The sequence below is a fragment of the Peromyscus eremicus genome, chromosome 2, assembly GCF_949786415.1.
Source record: "Peromyscus eremicus chromosome 2, PerEre_H2_v1, whole genome shotgun sequence".
Lineage (NCBI taxonomy): Eukaryota > Metazoa > Chordata > Mammalia > Rodentia > Cricetidae > Peromyscus > Peromyscus eremicus.
Window position 1 is genome coordinate 54353337 of NC_081417.1, and position 20211 is coordinate 54373547.

General features: G+C 40.7%; 1 protein-coding gene across 1 annotated transcript in view; it reads left to right on the top strand.

Annotated features, from left to right (window-relative positions):
* Nucleotides 1-20211, top strand: part of Mdn1 (midasin AAA ATPase 1) — a 147124-nt gene that overhangs the window by 72349 nt on the left and 54564 nt on the right. Inside the window, exons 38-53 of the mRNA XM_059254075.1 lie at nucleotides 155-352; nucleotides 1515-1622; nucleotides 1952-2140; nucleotides 5851-5940; nucleotides 6026-6289; nucleotides 6472-6733; nucleotides 8167-8326; nucleotides 9050-9166; nucleotides 10633-10841; nucleotides 11888-12036; nucleotides 12355-12566; nucleotides 13025-13245; nucleotides 14596-14709; nucleotides 15535-15667; nucleotides 16469-16584; nucleotides 17721-17854. Of these exons, the coding sequence (XP_059110058.1) occupies nucleotides 155-352; nucleotides 1515-1622; nucleotides 1952-2140; nucleotides 5851-5940; nucleotides 6026-6289; nucleotides 6472-6733; nucleotides 8167-8326; nucleotides 9050-9166; nucleotides 10633-10841; nucleotides 11888-12036; nucleotides 12355-12566; nucleotides 13025-13245; nucleotides 14596-14709; nucleotides 15535-15667; nucleotides 16469-16584; nucleotides 17721-17854 (2676 nt within the window). The remainder of the gene's footprint in view (nucleotides 1-154; nucleotides 353-1514; nucleotides 1623-1951; nucleotides 2141-5850; nucleotides 5941-6025; nucleotides 6290-6471; nucleotides 6734-8166; nucleotides 8327-9049; nucleotides 9167-10632; nucleotides 10842-11887; nucleotides 12037-12354; nucleotides 12567-13024; nucleotides 13246-14595; nucleotides 14710-15534; nucleotides 15668-16468; nucleotides 16585-17720; nucleotides 17855-20211) is intronic.

The window sequence follows — 20211 nt, forward strand, 5'->3', positions numbered from 1 at the left end:
TACCCCAAATCTCTTACAATATATGAGAAATACAATTTGAGTTTCTCTGACTTCAATCAAGAAAACTTTACTACTCATAATTACTGCTTTGTCTTTTGTTCTAGTTATACACTGAAATAATGAAACAAATATTTACACTTTCTCTTCCAAACAGCTTAATCTGGCTTCTCAGTCCGTACTAGAAGGACTCAATGCTTGCTTTGATCATCGAGGAGAAATTTATGTACCAGAGCTAGGCATGAGCTTTCAAGTTCAGCGTGAAAAGACCAGGATTTTTGGTTGTCAAAATCCCTTTAGACAAGGCGGTGGGAGGAAGGGCTTGCCCAAGTCTTTCCTTAACAGATTCACTCAGGTAAGATTCCCTGCTGCCCTGGAAACCAGTTGATGCTCGCATGTCCACTATGTGTATGATAGAGGACTTGCTGAATGGTCCTCCTTCCCTGTCTTTATCCTGTGTGTACTGTGACCTGGAGACTTTGGTGTGTTATCATTTTAGAAGACAGTGAGGTTACTACCCTTATAAGGACTTCATAATTGTGCTCTGGCATAGAGGCTGGTCATTAATGATTTCAAGTGATGATCTTTTACAGGTTTTGTAATGAAAGTAATGTATTTCAGGATTAAAATTGAGAATAGAAAAGTGCCATGAGCTGGGCATGGTGTCACATGCATTTAATCCAGCACTTAGAAAGCAGAGGCACGTGGGTCTCTGTGAGTTCAAGGCCAGCCAGGGCTATATATAGTGAGACCCTGTCTCCAAAAAAAAAAAAAAATCCATGAATAAAATCCAGTATCCCTCCTTCTATCATTAGCAAAATCTAAAATGTTATATCTTTATTCATTTTTGCAAAGGGATGTGTTTATACACTTGCTTATTTTAGTTGGCATTTTTCACAGTTTGATTAATTTAGAAATTTGAAAGTGCCTCTAGATGTTAGCTCTAATATCCTGTTCATTGATAATTAAGAATTTTTTGAGTATCATTTAATGATGTTTATTGTACTGGAGAGGTGGCTCAGCAGTTAAGAGCACTGGTTGCTCTTAGAGAGGACCCTGGTTGATTCCCAACATGGCTGCTCACAACCATCTGTAACTCCAGTCCCAGGGGATCTGACACTCTCTTCTGACCTCAACTGGCACCAGGCACAAATGTAACTTTTAAAAAGGAATGTTCATTATGAAAATTGTCAAATACAAAAAGGTTGGGTGAATTTTAAAGCAATCATGTTTATACTAACAGTCTGAATCTGAAAGTATTTAAGAATACTTGTAGGAAATTGTTGAAAACAAATGTAATCTAAAAGTGAATTGCACAGGTCTCTTTTCTCTAATTTACTAGATAAAGCTTAAAAGCCAAGCCTGTTACCTGTATTTCGAAACTAGTTCTTCATTGTAAGAAATTTCTAAAACTCAATTATTGCTCTTTTATATTAAGTAGAACTAGCACAGAGCATTGTAGGGTTGTCGTTTTCTAGAGAAAAGCATTGATATTGTGTGATGTTTGGGTTTTATAGGTCTTTGTGGATCCCCTTACAGTAGTTGACATGGAGTTCATTGCCAGTACTTTGTTCCCAGCCATTGACAAAAATATTGTTAAGAAAATGGTAGCTTTCAATAACCATGTAAGTACCAACTTGTATTTTCCTTGCTCTTTTAAACCATCATTTTCTCAGAACAAGACTACCAAATTCCCGGTCTTCCGAAAGAAAATTACAGTATTCTGCACATTTGTAGTGGGATGCGTGCTACCCCTTGATGGCTATGTCCTTTCTACATTGTGGGCATAGCAGTGTTGTGTGCACGGTCTTCTTGGCCTTTGGAAGTTTAGGTTAGGAGGAGTCATTTGAATCAAAACTATTAATTTCCATTTTTGATCCCATATGTATATGTAACATAATGTTAGTGCAGTGCTGATAGGATACCATTTTCAATAAGAATGTCTTATTTCTAGATTGATCATGAAGTGACTGTTGAGAAGAAATGGGGGCAAAAAGGGGGACCCTGGGAATTCAACCTCCGAGACCTCTTCCGCTGGTGTCAGCTGATGCTGGTTGACCAATCTCCCGGCTGCTATGATCCCAGTCAGCATGTGTTTCTAGTTTATGGAGAAAGGATGAGAACCAGGGAGGACAAAGAAAAAGTGAGTCTCCTGCGTCTTCATTTACTTTTCCTGCTAACAACTGATTTCTTCTGAAGATAGAAGAGGCTCAGAAAAACACCAGAGCACTTGGAAATTCGGACCTTGCTAGAACATAGCCTAGCACAGTTCTGAATCTAGACAATTTGCTTCTGTGTCTATAATTCCCCATAGTCACGAACCTTAGACCAGAACTGTCAGGACTTGCCTGGTTTCTATTTTTAGCATGATTCAAATAGAAACAGCATGGTCTTCCATAAAGAGCTTTATCTCACCTGCTTTCTAGGTACAAACGAGTATTGCTGTAACCCAACAGAACAGAAGGATTTGCTGGGAGTTTTATTGTTAGGTTCATAATTAACTGTCAAATTATAACATATTTTATCTAGAAAGCGTAAGTAGATATAAAGAAAAGATAATTTTTTTCTTTTTTCTTTTCTGTTTTGTTTTTCGCCCAACAAGAGAAGTTAATTTGTATCTGAATGAGCTGTAAATACACCTTTGTAAAGAGAACGTGGCAGTCATCTGTACCTCTGTCCTCTGACTGAGAGTTTACTGTGTTGCCCAGGCTGGTCACAAGTGTCTGGACTCATGTGATCTCCCCTGCGATCACAGGCATGCTTCACTATACCCTGTTCTTGTGCATTTGGGTTTGTGCTAGTCTTACAATGACGTCTCCAAACAGGTGTGGCAGGAAGTGCTGTCAGTCGTGGAGTCTTAGAGGAAGCAGAGGCAGTTGATAGGGTGGACCCAGTTTAGGTGCTCTATGCTTTGCCCGCTGTTAATTTTCTACTAAATCTCACTATTTCAAACGGAATTCATTGGAGAAGAGAGAGATGGCTCAGGGCTAAGAGTGCTGGTTGTACGAGCATGAAGACCAGAGTTCAGATTCCAGCACCCACCATAAGAAAGCCAGGCACAAATCCCCGCCCTCCCCGCCCCACGCCTATAACCCCAGCACTGAATGGGGTGGAGATGGGGACTGTGGGCTGCAAGCTCAGCTACAAAACAGGAGCTCTAGGTTCATTTGGAGTGTGATAGGGAAGACAGTGACACCCTCCTGGCCTCTGCAGGTGTCCACAACCCCCTCCTCACCATTTCCCGGTTTCCTCAGTCTGTCCGCCTATCTGTCCATATCTCCCTCTCTCTCTCTCTCTCTTTCTCTGAGAGGAAGTGAATTGATGTACATACCAGTCCATGTGTTAGAAGCAGTAATTCTTTTGGACAAATGTGAATGTGTGACAAATCACGTGAATTTCATGCCCCTCTTACTGAATTGCCCACGTTCACTTATTCATAGTATTCAGAACTACTCGACTTATTTCCTACAAAATAGCTTTCAGTCACTGGATCAGGAAAAAATGTTCAGCTAATATATTTGACTTTTTTATTATTGCATAATTCACATAGCATTAGCTAGTCGTTTAATTTGTTGGTTTCACAATATAAGCATCTCTGAAAATATGAAGTGAGTGAAATGCAATTAAAAACTGCGATACTGTAAGTGGAAGATTCCACACCTGACCTTACATGGAACGTCAGTCAAAACATAGACATACTAGCTGCGTGGTGGTGGCAGCACACGCCTTTAGTCTCAACACTCAGGAGGCAGAAGCAGGCCGATCTTAAGTTTGAAGCCTGATCTGCATAGTGAGTTCTAGGACTACATGGAGAAACCCTGGAAGAGGCAAGCATAGCTATTGGTTCAAGCTAGGCTAGTCTACTTTGAGAGCTCCAGGCCATTCAGGGCTACATGGTGAGACACTATCTCAAAAAAGAAACTGTGGAACCGGGTGGTGGCACATGCCTTTAATCCCAGCACTCGGGAGGCAGAGGGAGGTGAATCTCTGTGAGTTTAAAGGCCGTTCTGGTCTACAGAGTGAGTTCCAGGAGAGCCAGGACTGTTTCACAGAGAAACCCTGTCTCAAACCCCCCTCCCCCAAAAGAAAGAAACCACGGGCATACTAAAAACATCAAATTACCTTCATGCTAAATATTTAGGGTGTTGTTGAAACCTGAATGTTTAGACTTGTCTCATATTAGCCAGATGTCTTCTGTATATGCAAATAAAGAACTGGACATTTGGACTATTTCTGGTCACAAGCACTTCAGATGAACACTCAGCCTGCAGTACATTGATTGGCACGAAAATATTCACCAGTTTTCAAGTGGCTTGCTGTGGTCTGAGGAGAGTTTCCACACTCCTCCATTTCAGCATTGCTCTAATTGACCAAATTAGGGGGTTTGAATAAAAGATGATGAAAAGTAAAAATAGTGAACATTGAGGTATGAAAGACCCAGATAAATTGAATCCGGTTTTTAAAAAATCAAATAAAGCAGCTAATGAGTTTATTCTGTGGACTCTATCAGAACATTAGGGAAGGAGGTAAGCTTTAGTGTGAGCCAGAGACGTATGACAGCAAGATTTTGTTCCTGCCACTTAGGATTTCACCTACACTGCTCCACAGTGATCATGAGCTCTCCTTATTTTCATTTTCTGACTTTCATATATGATTATAAGAATATTGGTGCTTGTCAACTTGAAACAATTTTGGGGGGTGATTCTAATTTTTTTTCTTCCTTTATATGCTTGTTAATATTTTAATTTCCTCTACCCATCTCTCACTGACTCCCTAGGCTTTCAAAAGAAATCCGTAGATGAGTAGTTGATAGAAAGTGTCTAAAAGCAGGGTTGCGGGGAGTCTGTATTCTTGATTAGATGAATAGTTTATGAAGTGGAAATAATAAATTCTGCATTGCAGTGCTCTGGCTAGTACATTTTTCCTCATAATCTTCAGGTTAGTGCTGAAGGTTTTTTTGTTTATGCTCCCCACCACACACACACACACACACACACACACACACACACACCACCCAGGGTTTCTCTGTGAAACAGCCTGGCTGTCCTGGAACTCACTTTATAGTCCAGGCTAGCCTCAAACTCACAGAGATCCACCTGCTTCTGCCTCCTGCGTACTGAGATTAAAGGTGTGTGTCGCCACCACCCACCTGTGCTGATGTTTTTATGAAGTGAAAGCAAGTGTTTTATCTCAAGATTTGCTAAACTGCCCGTGGCTTCATTTTATTTTATACTATAAATTTCACTGAAATCTCAAGTAGTTTGAGATCATGTAACTATTTAATTTTAATTTTATGTGTGTGAATGCTTTGCCTGCATATATGTCTACATCACGTGTATGACTGGTACCCACAGAGGCTAGAAGAGGATGTTGGATTCCCTGGAACTGAAGGTACAGGCAATTGTGAGCTGCCATATGGATGCTGGGGATCAAACTGGGGTCTTCTTCAAGAGCAGCCAGTGTTCTTAACCACTCAGCCATCTCTCTGGCCCCATTACTCTGTTCTTGAGCTCGTTACTTTTGTTGTTAGTGCACTTTATGCTTTTTGTTTTGGTTTTTAACTCTGGGTCTTGATGTATCCGAGGCTGAACTACCACTGACTATGTAGCCCAGGATTGTCACGAACTTGTGTTTTTCCTGCCTTAGCCTCCCCATGCTGGGATTATGAGATGTGCTACAATCCCAGCCTTACCTTGTGGTGTTTGTACGACAACACTCAAAGGGAAAGGAAAGCTTTTGCTGCTGTTGTCCAAGGGCAGTGACTTGTCACTGTACTTGTTCTCTGAGGATCCAGTTCAGCATCAGGTAAGACTTTATAATGGTTTATATTCTCACTGCATTATCTTCCCTTAGGTCATCACGGTGTTTAAGGATGTGTTTGCTTCCAATTCCAAGCCATACATGGGGACTAGACTATTTCATATCACTCCCTATGACGTTCAGGTAAAGAAACTGGAATAACCCTTTGCCCTGTGACAGTTTTCCATGGCTTCTATCTCACTACATATCACTGCCATGTTTTCTTCAGATCGGCTACTCAGTCCTTTCTCGCAGCAGCTATGTTCCTCATCCATCCCGCCGGCCCCTGTCACTCCTACACCAGTCATTCCAGTCTCTGGAACCCATCATGAAGTGTGTGCAGATGAGCTGGATGGTCATCCTTGTGGGGCCAGCCTCTGTGGGCAAGACCAGCCTGGTCCAGCTTCTGGCACACCTTACTGGCCACACCTTAAAGATCATGGCTATGAATAGTGCAATGGATACTACTGAGCTTCTAGGCGGATTTGAGCAGGTATACCTGGTATACTTTTACATTGCCAGGCATAACATAATAAACTTGTGGCCTGTTGTGGGGATTTTTGTATTAGTGGTGACTATATATATATATATATATATATATATATATATATATATATATATATGAGCATCCTTTCTCTTTGGCCAATGGCTTTTCATGTGATCTGGAAATTGCAGGTTGATATTATCCGACCTTGGAGGCTACTACTTGAGAAGGTAGAGCACACTGTCAGGGTACTGCTAAGGGACAGTCTTCTTAACAGTGCTGATGACACAGAAGTAGTGTTGCGAGCCTGGAGCCATTTCCTTCTGACATACAAACCCAAATGTCTTGGTGAAGATGGTAAAGGTGTCACCATAGAGATTGTCAACAAACTGGAAGCAGTATTGCTGCTTATGCAGCGACTCAATAATAAAATCAACTCATATTCCAAAGCAGGTATGTGCTTGTGATTGTCATACGCTTAGCGTTTCCCATCTTATGTGTATTTATAGGAATATATTTGTGAATGTCGAGTGTCATGTCATATATTTAATACATGTAATGATTACTGCTGAAGACTTGATTGTTAACTTTGAAAGAAAAATGCTGAAAGAAAGATTTCAGATTGATGATATTGAAAAGGGAAATACAAAAACTGATTGCCAGGCTCTGTTCTTCGTTTTATGCTTATTCAGCTATAGGTCAATCCATAATATCCATCACTAACAAGTATTTTTTGTTTAGTTTTGATTTTACTTACTAGTACTTCCTCACAAAATGTGCATTTTCATTTTTCCCTCTGTCTAAGTCTGACTAGATGTTAGACACTGGTTTTAAACTGTGAGGAACTGCATTATATTTTTTATTAAAGTCTGTTGGACTTTTTTTTCCACAGGTAATAAATTGCTTATGAATCACTTTAATATTTTTAAGATAGCTTTTACACTTTCCAGGGATGGGGAGGAATAGCATTTCCTCTTGTGACATGACCCTGAAGCATCTGATTTTACTTGCTGAGTGCTCTGTGTATTTGCTGAGGGCGCTCCTTAGGCTGGTGGGCACTGAAAAGAGACTCAGTTTTCTTCCAGCCCAGTCTTCATACAGGTGACTTTTATTTAGATGTGCAGGTTATTTAGCCGAAGGCACAAGGTCCTCTTCCAGGGACTTTGGATCCTTCTCTGAGAAGCCCCTCCTTTAAAGTATGCTGCTGCTCTTTCCAGTTGCTCCACCTGGCCTCAGTTCAGTGAGACCACTGGCATCTTTGGTTCCCCCCAGGCCCCCTTTGTATTTTTCTATAAAAGCAGTTATAGGACTTCATCTTGGTGGTACACCATGTTGTGCTACCTCTTATTCTGTCACGTTTTCTCCCCAGTTCTCAAGTTAAAAATGGGAACTTAAGTCTGTTCTCAATTGCTCAAAGCAAGAATCCAATATAACATAATTTCTAACAAAACTGACCATTTGAAAAATTCTAGACAAGAGCTGTTAGTGTTCGACTATAAAGTATTTGTGAGCTATATCTATAGATAGATGGGTGGGTAAATATATAATCTCCCCATTCTAAAGGAAATCTAGTGGCATTAATTATACTTTTGTCAGCTTACAGCTCTTTAATATAGAATTATAATGTAATGGATGAGAGACCTTTCTTGAGACATTTTTAAAATTGAAACACACTACAATTATTCACCAGAGTCAACCCTGAGTATGTAGTTATTAATTTGTCAAGTTATTGAAAGCTTTTGTCTGTCCAAAACATAATTTTATTATCTCTGTTTAAACAAGTGTTGGGATTTGTTTGGGGGTTATCCTGGGTAGGAGGCTGAAGTGCCATGCTTTAACATTGATTACTCTTATTTACTTACTTACTCTTGTCTGCAATATTATAGACTTTGCCAAACTTGTCGAGGAGTTCCGGGGTTTCGGGGTGAAGCTTCTGCAATCAGCCAGTGGCCGGAGTCATGGAAGCTTTGAATGGGTTGACAGCATGTTAGTTCAGGCCCTGAAGTCTGGAGATTGGCTTTTGATGGACAATGTTAACTTCTGCAAGTAAGAACCCAATCATGCCCAGTTATGCCCAAATGTGAGTGGGTCTGCCTGAACTTGGTGTGTTTGTTAACTGTAAACACACACACTGAGGCTCTCTGTATTGTTGACCTATTGGCTTTCTCACCTCGCAGTACATCTTCAGCCGTTCTTAGACTACCATGTGGTGAACAGTCTGGGCTGGTCGTTAGATGACTAAAGTAAAGGCTGAGAAACTTGGATTGCTTTTCCATACAGCACTAGGCCTTTTTACCTTAGAGATTACTTGTTAGGGTCATTTTAAATACTGATTCTCTGAAATACAGGATATGATATACACAAACGTTAGTAAGTATTACTAATAATCACAGTTCATATTACTTTTTATCCTAGATTGAGAAAAAGGGCAAGTAGGAAGTTGCTATCATAGAAGCTATTTTTAAGTGGTTTCAGTTGAAATCCAGTTATCTTCAAGTGTATTTGATCATTTTAAGGGAGGAGGGAGAGAGCTATGTGGTGCTTTTTCCATGTTTTATTTATTCAGTAAATGTGTATACTTTTATAAAGCTGTGTGACTTCTGGAATAGGAATGAGAAAAGGAGTTGGCCCTTGGGAGAGATTACAGTGCTGTATGGAGTGCTCTCTGGAAGGGAGATGTGGGTCCAAAAGAAAGTGACAGCTTGTGTAAGAGTAGTGGAGTCATGGCAACATGCCAGCCTGAATATCATTTGAATTCTGTTGGTGCAGTCCATCAGTGCTGGATCGTCTGAATGCATTGCTCGAGCCTGGTGGTGTCCTCACCATTAACGAAAGAGGAATGGTCGATGGAGCCACTTCCACAATAACACCACACCCCAATTTCAGGTACTTCTATTTCTTATGTGTCTAATAAAGAATTGGGTGTCATCAGTCACAAAGGCAGACATCGAATAGAACCTCTTTGTAAACTGCACCATGTTCCAAGAAGGCGACCCGATCATTCTGTTAAAACATATATATTAAGGCCCTCCTGTTTACCGAGTACTTGCTAGGCTTCGAGGACAGCAGAATACAGAAAGAGGTGAGGTCCCTCTCGAGGGTTAGCAGTAAGGTGTAGAAGGTAAGAGGTTAGTCACAGTCCTTTGCTGATAGCCTAGGAAGAAGAAAGTGTGTCCCGTGTTACAGGGTCACATGGGTGGGTCTTGGGAGTTGAAAAGAAACAAGGATGGCGTCTGTGGTTTGTCTAGAGTAACTGGGCAAATGAGAAGCTGCTTATTGAGAAGGGGAATACTAGCAGAAGAGCAAGTTTGGTATAGGCCAGCCAGCCAGGAATCCATTCTTCTGTTCTCACGTAAGGTGAGATGTCAGATAGCTACATGAGGGTACGGAGGGACATTGATGAAGAGAAATTGACTGTTACAGAAGAGTGTGCTAGCTAGATTTATGTCACTTGATACAAACTAGAGGTGGCAACCTTAACTGAAAAAAAAATACTGCCACCAGATTGTCCTATGGGTAAATTTGTAGTCCATTTTCTTGACTGACTGGTGTGGGAGGGCCCAGCTCACTGAGTGTTGCTACTCCTGGTCAGGCAGTCCTGGGTACTATAAGAAAACTGAGCAAGCCAATAAGCTGCAGTCCTCCATGGCCTCTGCATCAGCTTCTGCCTGTAGCTTCCTGCCCTGCTTCAGTTCTGCCCTGACTTCTTTAGATGATGGATTGTGATGTGAAACTGTAAGCTGACATAAACTCTTAGGGTGCTTTATCACAGAAGTAGAAAACCTCACTAAGGCCAGAGTTCATTGCTCCCTTTGCTGCTCTATGTGGATGAATCAGCATGGTCTGAGTTGGGGTGAGTGTCTGAAAGCAAGACTTTCTAAGTTCTCAGCATAGTTCCTTAAGAAAGCAGGTATATGAGGATGGAGAACGGACTCAGTGGTTGCAGCTCTTATAGACATCTGCCGAGTTTAGTTACCAACACCCACACTGGGCACGTCATAACTATCAAAAAACTCCAGCTTCAGGGGATCTCACACCCTCTTTAGGACTGCAAGCACCACACATAGGTGCACAAACAGACTCAAATGCATATATATAGATAAAAGTAAGTATTTAGAAACAAAAGTAGGTATAGAGAAATGGATGCAAGGGTGTTGATGTGTTAAAAATAGAGGTATGGGTAATAGTATCACACAGTGAGGTGGTAGTATCTTCTTCGATGAATTTCCTGTAGGTGAGCCACATATAGTTTGCCCTTAACAATTGGTGCTAGAGGCCCATACCGTTAGTTTTTGGGATTTGATTTTTCTCTCTCCTTCTCAATTTCCTTTTTATTATTTCCTCTTTATTAGGCTTTTTCTCTCCATGGATCCTGTTCATGGAGAAATTTCCAGAGCTATGAGGAATCGTGGACTTGAAATCTATATTTCAGGAGACGGGGATGAAAGCATCCCAGATAACCTGGATTTGAAAGTTCTACTTCACAGCCTTGGGTTGGTGGGGGACAGTGTGTGTAACATCCTCTTGGCTCTGCACACAGAGGTCCAGAGCATTGTTAGAGGTGAGCTACTTGACTTCTAGGCCTTTGCAGTTGCTATCCTGTAGTAATTCATGTTGCTCCATTAGGTCTGTAGTCTAGAGTTCTTACAGTTGATATACGTTGAAATAAAAGTGATCAAGAAAGCATGTTTAAAATGTAATATCCAAATACCTCAGGAAATGGAGTTCTGCTCATCTGGAGGAAGAGTAGCCATCAGTGTGGTAAGCTCCATAAGGAGTTACAGAGATGGCTCAATGGTTATAAGCACTTGCTTTTCCAAAAGACTGGCATTTTGTTCCCAGCACCCCTGTCAGTGGACTCAGTTCCAGCTGCAGGGAATCTGACGCCCTTCTTGGCTCCTTGGACACCCACACTTGATATACAGATTGATACATATGCATGTAATGAAAATAATAATTGGGTACGTGCTCCTGTAACAGGGACCATTTGCTGAGTAATTCTGCTCTATGCTTTGAGATTCAAGAGCTTTGCCTTCATATCTCCTGGGTCACCATTACCCTTATGAAGGGGAAATAAGGTAGAAATAAGAGTTGGAACAGCTCTAATTTTTGTTGTTGTTTTCTTGTGATAAAAGGATGAGTAGTAATAAATGAAATACTATTTACTGAGTAATTGCTGTGTGCTGGGTGCAGTTCAGTTTGTCTGTTCTTCGTACATGTTCCCTGTCACAGATGAGGCTCAGTGGTTGATAATTTGTTAGAATTAGTTATACTGACAGTTGGGATTTATACTGCCTATTGTCCTTTATATGGTCATACTCACTTGGCCATCCTTGGTGTGTGTGTCCTCTTGAGATTAAAGATACATGTGACACCTGTAAAAGAGTTCTCAGATACATTGCTGGAGGCCAGGGAATAAGAGGGAAGGCAGATGAGGGGGGAGAGAGGAGTGTTATTACACATCTGTTGTGCCCTTGGGAGACCCTAGATATAAAACAAATACATGGTTAGGAGTCATTGTACAGAAGATTAAGAGCATATTTATCAGTTTCTATCAAAGGTTTTAGAAGACTGTTGGTCACATATGGCAATGTTTTATTTTTATAGGTTCTCCAACATCATCTGTTTCTACTCTCAGTCAGGCAGCCATACTCATTGTTCAGTACTTACAGCGAGGTCTGAATTTAGACAAAGCGTTTTTTGAAGCATGCTGGGATGTGTATGTCTGCTCTCAGCACTCAGCAGCAAACCGGAAGGTACTGTGAATATTTTATACCAGCATCTAAGTTATAACGCCGAGGTAGAGGAGATCACCTTTGTGGATAGCAACTTTTAAGAGACTTGACTGCTATTTTGTTCCAGTTAAAGATCTGGTGTCCAGGTTTTTTTTCTGGAAATTCATTTAAATGTAAATATTCCTTTTCTGAAACATTGGCAAAACAATTTAACTAATGTTGTCCATTAAGGAATGTGATGGCTAGATGAGCCTTGGAGTCTTTCACACATTGTCTGTTGGTGATTTGGATAGCATCACTTGTGTCAGTACTCTTGACTGTGTGTTTCACATTCTGTAGCTTGTGCAGGCTTTGCTGGAGAGTCAGACCTCATCTCTGCAAGTTCGGGAAACCTGGGGACACTCCATTCTTGCCACAGGGCTGTGGCCCGATTCTGTGCCTTCAGCTCTCTTTGCAACAGAAGATTCTTGCCTCTCTGTTGTCCGAAGTGACGGGCAGATCCTGGCATACTGCCTCAACAGGCTGAGCCTGAAAACTAGCAGCTGGACAAGGTCAGCAGAGCCTTCAGTATGTTCTCTTGGGTAGATTTGGCTTTTGCGGACATTGGAGAGCCCAGCATTTGTGTCCACTTATTATCACATTTTTAATGTTTATCATTATTATTATCATTATTATCATCAGTCCCATTTATTTAGAAGTCTTCCACAGAAGAAGTAGATACTTACTAGATTGATGAGCCCGATGTTCTGGTTATGGCTGTGATATGCTCATAGAGAGCAACCAATCAGAATGTATATGCACATACTAGGGATGGAATCCAGGCAGGGCCTTTGTCATGCTGAGCATATTTCTGCCACTCAGCTATACCCCATCCCTAACTACATGTTTCAGTTGTCTTTGCCTCTTCATCTCTTTGATATGGTATTTGCAAAGTCATTATCTTTGGTGTTTTGAAATGCCATGTGAAAGACTGTTCTAATTCTAACTTTTCTCATTCTGTGAGTTCCAGGAGTCAGCCTCTTACTTTGCAAGACTTAGAGAACATTATGCAGACTTGTAGCCCTGAGAACCTGACATTCAGTGCGGTGAAAGTGGATACTTACTGGGTCGATGAACCAGAAGTTTTAGCTATGGCTGTTAAATTGCTCATAGAAAGAGCAACCAATCAGGATTGGATGCTCAGAGTTAAATGGCTTTGTCATTTAGCCAAGAACATACCACAGGGGCTTGGTGAGTAGCAAGCTTGAATTGTCCATGTTTACATATGCTTCCCTTGTCCCAGTGCCTCGGCATGCATGTTAGTCTGTGACTACACTGTTTCCCACTGTATAGCTGGGAAACAGCAGAAAATTGTATTGTTTATAAAGCTGTTAAATCAGGGAGATGTCTGCCCTTTATGTAAGAAAAATGCCTCTGTGTTTCAGAGTCTGTCCTTCTTTTCAGTTCAAAAGGAAAATATACTTACTGTATGTAGTGTGTTACTTTTTGTTTGTTTGTTTGTTTTTAGAGACAGGGTTTCTTTGTGAAGCCTTTCTGTTCTGGAACTCGATTTGTAGACCAGTCTGGCCTCATTCACTGAGACCCACCTGCCTCTGCCTCCTGAGTGCTGGGATTAAAGGCATACACCACCACGCCCAGCTGCATCATATTACTTTTTAGCTTAAATGTTTTGTTTTGTTTTGTTTTTATGTACAAACATTTTCTCTGGTAACAGTGTTGTTTTTAATTATTGATTTCCCCTTAAGAGGCCCAAGATACTAATCCTGTTTTTTGATTGTTTGAGACAGGGTCTCACTATGTAGCTCTGGCTAGCCTAGAACTCAAAAAGTTCTACCAGCCTCTGCCTCCCAAGTGCTGGAACTAAAAGCATTCGAGGCCCCAATCCTGTTTTCATGTTGGTACTGCTAGACTTGCTTAATTTGTCATCCATTCAAAGCAGGAGAAAGCCAGTAACAGTTAACCGCCTACACTGTAAAGTGTAGGACATAGAATTTCTTGGTAATGGGTCATTCACATGGCTTGTAAGCAGAGTGGAGCTCCAGAGTTGCTTTCACTGCCGGCACCAAGGAGACAGGAGGGTATCTGGGGCTTATTGGCCGGGAGTGTAATCTAGTTGGTAAACAAACTACAGATAAACAAGAGACCCATCTCAGAGGAGGTCCATGGTTCTGAGCACCCAAGACTGTCCTATAGCTTTCCTATGCACATGGACCTGCACACACATCCATTAAAAAATGTCAGCCTTAGTAACTGAATGTATATGAACCCTCCGCTTCCTGAGAACTTGTTGATAAGCCAGTGAAGACACGTCTCTTGTTTAGTGACATTGGTAATCTGAGTATGTGTAAAGGAATTTGTGATCTTTTTATTTACATTGTTTTATATGATTGCCACAGAGAAGAACACAAATGAACAGAACACCAAGTCTTTGAAGTTACGTAACTTCTAAACTCCAGTGCTTTGTGTGTCGTAGGCACATTTCAGTCACTTGTGTATAGCCACTGTGTGACTGTGTCCCCACTGCAAAAAGTTCATTTGGGCGATGTGGCTTTGGGCCTTAACAGTGCTCTCCTTCCACAGAGTCAGTGCAGATTCATCTGGAAGGCGGTGCCACTGCTCTTAGAAATTTTTACTCCAGTTCCCTCTCAGCTGGAGTCAGGAATGTCTTGAAAATGTTACAGACAAACATGACGGGTATGTACCTGCTTTTAGTTTCTATCTCTAAAAACTTGAGGGAAAGACCTTCAGAGCTTCCACAGTCACCACGGTTTTCAGAAGACTTCATCTGTGCAGATGCAAACTGTCTTCCAAACTGTTGATTGTCCTTCATGAGAATAATGGTACACTAGAAAGAACCTGGGAGTGTAAAGGTGAAGTCAGCTGCGGGAGAGAGTGACTGGTAGAAAATGAGAAAATTGAGATTTTTATTTCTCTGTGGTCTCTTCTACTTTGAAGATTTAGTTTACTGTTACATTAACTAGAAGAGTTTTCAGCATAAAACATTTGACTTGAAGGGAAAGCTACACAGGACCATTTGCTTCAGATAATACAAAGCCTTGATGATAAGAGTTAGCCTTCAGCATTTCCTCTTTGCATGCCTGGCTAGTTCTGGTTCTGAGATGTGGAGTCTTCACCTGTTCCTCAGGTGGGTGCTTTAAGCCTAGGCACATGCAGTTCTTCTGCCTTAGCCTCTTCAGTAACTGTGCTAGGTAATTATTACCAGGCCTGGTCAGGGAAATGCTTTCATAAGTGAAGCAATCTTGAATTGTTTTATTTTTGAAAGCAGAGAGTGTTATAGTCTGAGGTAGGAAGAGGTTTGGGGACTCGTGGGTGTTTGATTTTGGAAAGGAAGTGGTAGAGAAGCTGCTGGATTGATACTGCAGTGCCATAGACTGAAGTGGTGTTCTATTCTCCCTATGAGCATTCATGTGGTCAACATGAAACAGTGAAAATAGTCATCCAAGGCTTGGTAAGTCAGGCATGCTAATTGCACAATTCTTTCCTTTTTCTTTAAACTAGATGACTTTGTGATTCCTCTGGATCCCCGGTGGAATATGCAGGCTTTGGACATCATTAGAAATTCACTGGACTTTGATCCACAAGCAGACCAGTCTGAACAACTCTTTGCCCTTCTAGAATCAGTTGCAAACAAGTAGGTGATGCCTGCAGCTCGAGACACTTCTTCCCTGGCCTTACCCTTTATATATCAAATAAGGGTGATGTGGGCTTTAATTTTATGAAACAAACAGTAGGTGTTGGATGCCGTTGGTTCACTCAGCGTTAGTGGTGGGCAGCATTTTATAGCTAACCTCTAGTCTCAGGACACTTGTTTCTTCTGCATAATTATAGGTCCCAGTAACTTCCTATTATCTCCTCATTCCCTCAGATGTTTGTCTGCTTCAGTTTTCCTCCTCCAGTACAGCAGACAGGAGTGACTCCTGCAACCTAAGTAGACACACATGTAAATTTACATGGTGGAATACATTTTTCCTAATTTTTTACTGCAATTTGTTTTTTTTTTTATCCCCAAATTAGCCATTAGTGTAATATTTTTAAAAATAAATGTATAATTGAAATCATGTATTTCATGCAGGTATGCTAATAATAAACGTAATTTTGATGAATTTTCATCAAGTGAGCCCATGAGTACGATTATGTCACTGATGCAGTGATAGTGACTATGCAGAGTTAATGTCAGATCAGGTTGGGACAATAGAGTGGGATCCAGAAGTCTTCTTAATCCCTTTTTAGTCCAGAAGTTGCAGAGACAGATGAGGAATGGGCTAGATGAAGGGACTGATGCTCCAAGGTTTGGAGTATTTCTGGATTGTGGTTATGGGTCAGTGGTAAAATATTTACTTAGTATGCTCCCTGCCGTGAGCACCCCACCCCCAAAAAACTTTGTTAATTCAAAAGAAGTTCTGTTAACCAGTAAGCAACTATTTCATTCCAGGACAATTATCTATCTTGACCGGGAAAAGAGGATTTTCACTGAAGCGAATTTGGTGTCTGTTGGTAGTAAAAAGTTAACAAGTAGTGTTTTGAGGATGTCTTTTGAGTTCCATAAAGGTAAAAACATTTTCCCTTTTGTGTTCTGGTTTTGCTGTTGCTGGAGTTAGGAGACATTCTCAGTAACTGCTGCTTTCAGATTTACTGTGATATGTTGACTTGATATGAACTATATCCCCTTAAGCAGTACTGATGATTCGCATTTAATGAACACTGGTTATCCCATGTTGACATGTCCTCACAGTCACTCTCCAAAGCTCAGTAGGTTCTCATAAACTAGGAACATGAGACACAGAAGTTGAAGATCACATACTTAGCAAGTTGAAGAACTAGCACTTCAAAAGCAGATTTCTTGGCTCAGAATATCTGTTCAGAAGCATTGATTGTGTGGAAGTCAGCAATTCTCTCTTCCTTGGTTGTTGTAAACCAAAAAGACAGCTATGTGATTTAGAAAAAAATCAAAACGATGTGAAAGTATAAATATTTTAAAAGCTCATTTTTGTCAACACAAACTAGAGTCATTTGAGGGGAAACCTAAATTAAGAAAATGCCCCCACCAGATGGTCCCAAGGGCAAGCCTGTGGACCCTTTTTGAGAGGGAAAGTGAACTGCAAGTTGTAATCCAAATAAACGTTGCTTTGCTCCAGATGTTTTATTACAGCAATAAAACCCCTAAGAAACTATCCAAATCTATGTGCACTGGGTTCAGTGTTTTGTGTTGGTTAATTTTTTAAAATTATATATACATGGAAGTATTTTGGTTGCATACATGTATGTGTCCCACATGCATCCCTGGTGCCCTTGGACAGCATCAGATCCTATGGAAATGAAGTTACAGCCAGGTAACAGCTGTCATGTGGCTGCTGGAACCATATGTAGGTCCCCTGAAAAAGCAGCAGGTGCTCTTAACTGCTGAGCCATCTCTCTGGCCCAGTATTTTTGTGTTTAACTATAGATATAAAATATGTAATTTTACTGGGTAGCTTGCATTTTCCACTAGGACATTATTTATTTACATCTGTAGGTATTCTGTGCCTTATCTGAAAATTTCATAATACATACAAAATATGCTTTTGATTTTGAGCTTTCTAATAGGCCTTTGCACTAGAGATAACATGAAAATCTAGACTATAATTTATTTTGAAAATGTCTGAAGATTAATAGAATGTTCTTGTTTTATTTGTGTCAACTCTAAGATCCAGAGAGCTATCACAACCTGCCCCATGAAATTGTGGCCAATCTTGCTGCTTTTTTTGAACTTTGTGATGCACTGATCCTGCTCTGGGTACAGTCTCCCCAAGCGATAGTTCCTGATACCCATGTCAATAAGGTGAGGCCATGCTTTAACCTTCAATGTTTTTAAAGAGTACATTTTGACATGTATATTCTTGTAAAACCATTACAACAATCAAGATAGTAAGATACTTCTTTTCATCCCTAAAAGCTTCCTTGTGTCCTTTTGCATTTCTTTCCTCTCTCTTTTTTTTTTTTTAGGGGTGGGGGGTTTTCGAGACAGGGTTTCTCTGGGTAGCTTTGCGCCTTTCCTGGAACTCACTTGGTAGTCCAGGCTGGCCTCGAACTCACAGAGATCCGCCTGGCTCTGCCTCCCGAGTGCTGGGATTAAAGGCGTGCGCCACCACCGCCCGGCTCTTTCCTCCCTTTACCCATACCTGTAATCATGTAGCCATTGAATGGAACTGTACAGTGTAAATCTGTGGTCTGGTTAGTTACTGTCCTGTTACTATGAGAGACACCTTGACCAAAGCAACTTTTAAAAGAAAGCATTTAGTTGGGGGGCTTGCTTACACTTTCAGAAGATTGGTCCATGACCATCATGATAGGGAGCCTAGCATCAGGCAGCCAGCCATGGCACTGTAGCAGTAACTGAGAGCTTATACCTTATCCATAAGTAGGAAGCAGAAAGAGAGTGAGACAGCCTGGCTTGGGCTTTTGAAACCTCAAAGCCCACCCCAGTGACACACCTCCTAATCCTTCCTAAATAGTCCACCAACTGATACCAAACATTCGAATATATGAGCCTGTGGGACCATTCTCATTTGAACCACCACAAGATGCATCCATGTAGATTCATTTATCAGTAGGTTGTTCATTTTTATTTATTTTTTTAAAGCATTTCTTTCGATTTATTTATTTGTTATACATACAGTATTCTACCTGCATGTATGCCTGTAGGCCAGAAGAGGGCACCAGATCTCACTACAGATGGTTGTGAGCCACCATGTGGATGCTGGGAATTGAACTCAGGACCTCTGGAAGAGCAGCCAGTGTTCTTAACCACTGAGCAATCTCTCCAGCCCGGTTGTTCGTTTTTTATTGCTGAGTAATAATCTTTTCTAGAAATGTTCTATAGTTTATCCCTTTGCCTGTTGGTGTGCATTTGGGTTTTACAATTAGATTCTAATTTAACTAAGCTTTCTTATTTATCATTGTCACATGTGGATTAAATAACATTTTAATTCCAATTTATTCTTGTAAATCTAGTAAAAAATTTTTAGTTACAGACCCCCTTTCCCCTAAAGGTTATCAAAAACCCCAGGAAGGTCTTGTTTGTATGGTCTGTCTGTCAATATTAGGACCATTTAGGAACTGACATGTAGAATATCAAATAGTCTCTTAACATGAATGATGTATTTTAATAAAAGTAGCCATTTTTTGAGTGGGAATTGGGAAGGAGAGTGAAACCTCCATAACTACTTCTTTCGAAGAAGAAAGCTGGGTTTCCTGCCTGTTTCTCAGATAGTCTCATAGTGTTGTATCCGTTTCAAGCTGTGAAGTACAGCTGGCTTCCTATAGTTCGGGAGGTTGAAAAGGAAATACTTCTACTTAGGACGGGGATGTTCTTTGGTGGCGCTTCATAACCCTGACAGGTTTGGATAGACTGAATTTACCAGTGGGGAACTTTTGTGCAATGCATTACAGGTCTAGTTTTACTTGTATGTTTGTATTGATAATTTGAAAGTGTTGGTCATTGAATTGATGTACTTCTCCTTATAATATAAAGTCATAAATTTCATCAAAAAAATTTCACCATTGGGAAATTGTTGACCTCTTGGTTTTGCTTACCCCTCCAAAAAAAAAAGTGTTTCTGTACTGAACATATACAAACCTTTTTGTTTTATATTGTCATTCTTTTTTTCTTTTTAAGATTTATTTATTTTTATTTTATATGTGAGAATGTTTTGCTTGCATGTATATGTATACACTGTATGTCTGCCTGATGCCTGTGGAGGCCAGAAGAAGGCACCAGATCCCCTACAATTGTAGCTACCTTGTGGGTGCTGGAAAGTGAACCCAGGTCCTCTGCAAGAGCAAATGCTCTCAAACTGAGCCATCACCTCTCCAGCCCTTTGTCATTAGTTGTGAATGCAGTGTAATAAGTTTTACATAGCATTTGCATTGTACTGTCTTATAGGTCATCTAGAGATGATTTAGCATATGCTTAAGTAAGTGAAGGTTATAGGCAAACATACTAATTTGTATGAGAGACTTAGCCATACTTTGGAGTCCAGAAGGAGTCCTTGGAACCAGTTCCCTGCATTCAGTGAGGAGCAATTGTATTTCAAATGTTTGTTGCTGTGCTTTTCTTTTCTTTGATGGGCTCCCCTTCCACCCCCAGTTTGAATCTTTGGGACTGAATCCAGAACCTGATGCATGGTAGGCAAGTGC